General features: G+C 37.7%; 1 protein-coding gene across 1 annotated transcript in view; it reads right to left on the bottom strand.

The window, feature by feature from the left end:
- LOC116697797 (arachidonate 15-lipoxygenase B-like) overlaps window positions 1–791 on the bottom strand; it is an 8,570-nt gene that overhangs the window by 468 nt on the left and 7,311 nt on the right. Inside the window, 1 exon segment of the mRNA XM_032529281.1 lies at window positions 1–95. This exon segment is cut by the window's left edge and continues 76 nt beyond it. Within this exon segment, the coding sequence (XP_032385172.1) occupies window positions 1–95 (95 nt within the window).

Here is a 791-nt window from a genome sequence, read left to right as displayed (position 1 = left end):
TGTAGCATCGTGGCCTCGCTTGTTTTCCCCTTTGTGGTTGGTGGAGGAAGTTGCAGAGAGATGGGATTGTTGGGCATCCAGCCACCATAGTCATACTGCAAATGAATTATTGATTGACAAATTAGTGCGTAAGACGGAAGTCACGCTACGTCAGCCAATAGGTCAGTCGGTTCACAACTTTGGTCCACACTGATTCATGGTTGCCAGAGGATAGATCCTAATTTAATTAATTTAATTTAATTTAATTTAATTTAAATTTTAATCTGTTTATTGATCCCCTATGGGGAAATTACAATTGACTAATGACTTTGGTGATCCCCTAACTTTTTACACAACGCCACCATGAGGTTAACATTTGTGGTTTTCAACTTAACCACTTTATTTGCAAGATTGTCATTAAATCTAGTTCACACATTCATGTCAGAATCACTTTGGTGATCCTCTGACTTTTCAGCCAGTGCCGTCATCACATCAGAATTATATTTGTCCAATCTTTATGACTAAATACCTGCAAAACTGCATCCGTCTCAGCTGTTCTCTGTGTTTTGTGCTAATTACTAAATGTTTGCATGTTAACATGGTGAACTAAGTTTGTGATCTTGGTAAAAATAAACACTAAAAGTCAGCATGTTAGTATTTTCATTGTGAGTATTTTAGCATGGGTTGCATTTAGTTTAAAGCATCACTGTGACTAATTGCAGCCTCACAGACCTGTTAGCATGGCTGTAGAGTCTTGTTAATGTCTTCGATCTTTTTTCAGTTCAGAACAAAACTGCAACACCTCATGAACC

This window comes from Etheostoma spectabile, chromosome 2, assembly GCF_008692095.1.
Source record: "Etheostoma spectabile isolate EspeVRDwgs_2016 chromosome 2, UIUC_Espe_1.0, whole genome shotgun sequence".
NCBI lineage: Eukaryota > Metazoa > Chordata > Actinopteri > Perciformes > Percidae > Etheostoma > Etheostoma spectabile.
This window is presented reverse-complemented; position numbering and strand designations above follow the sequence as displayed.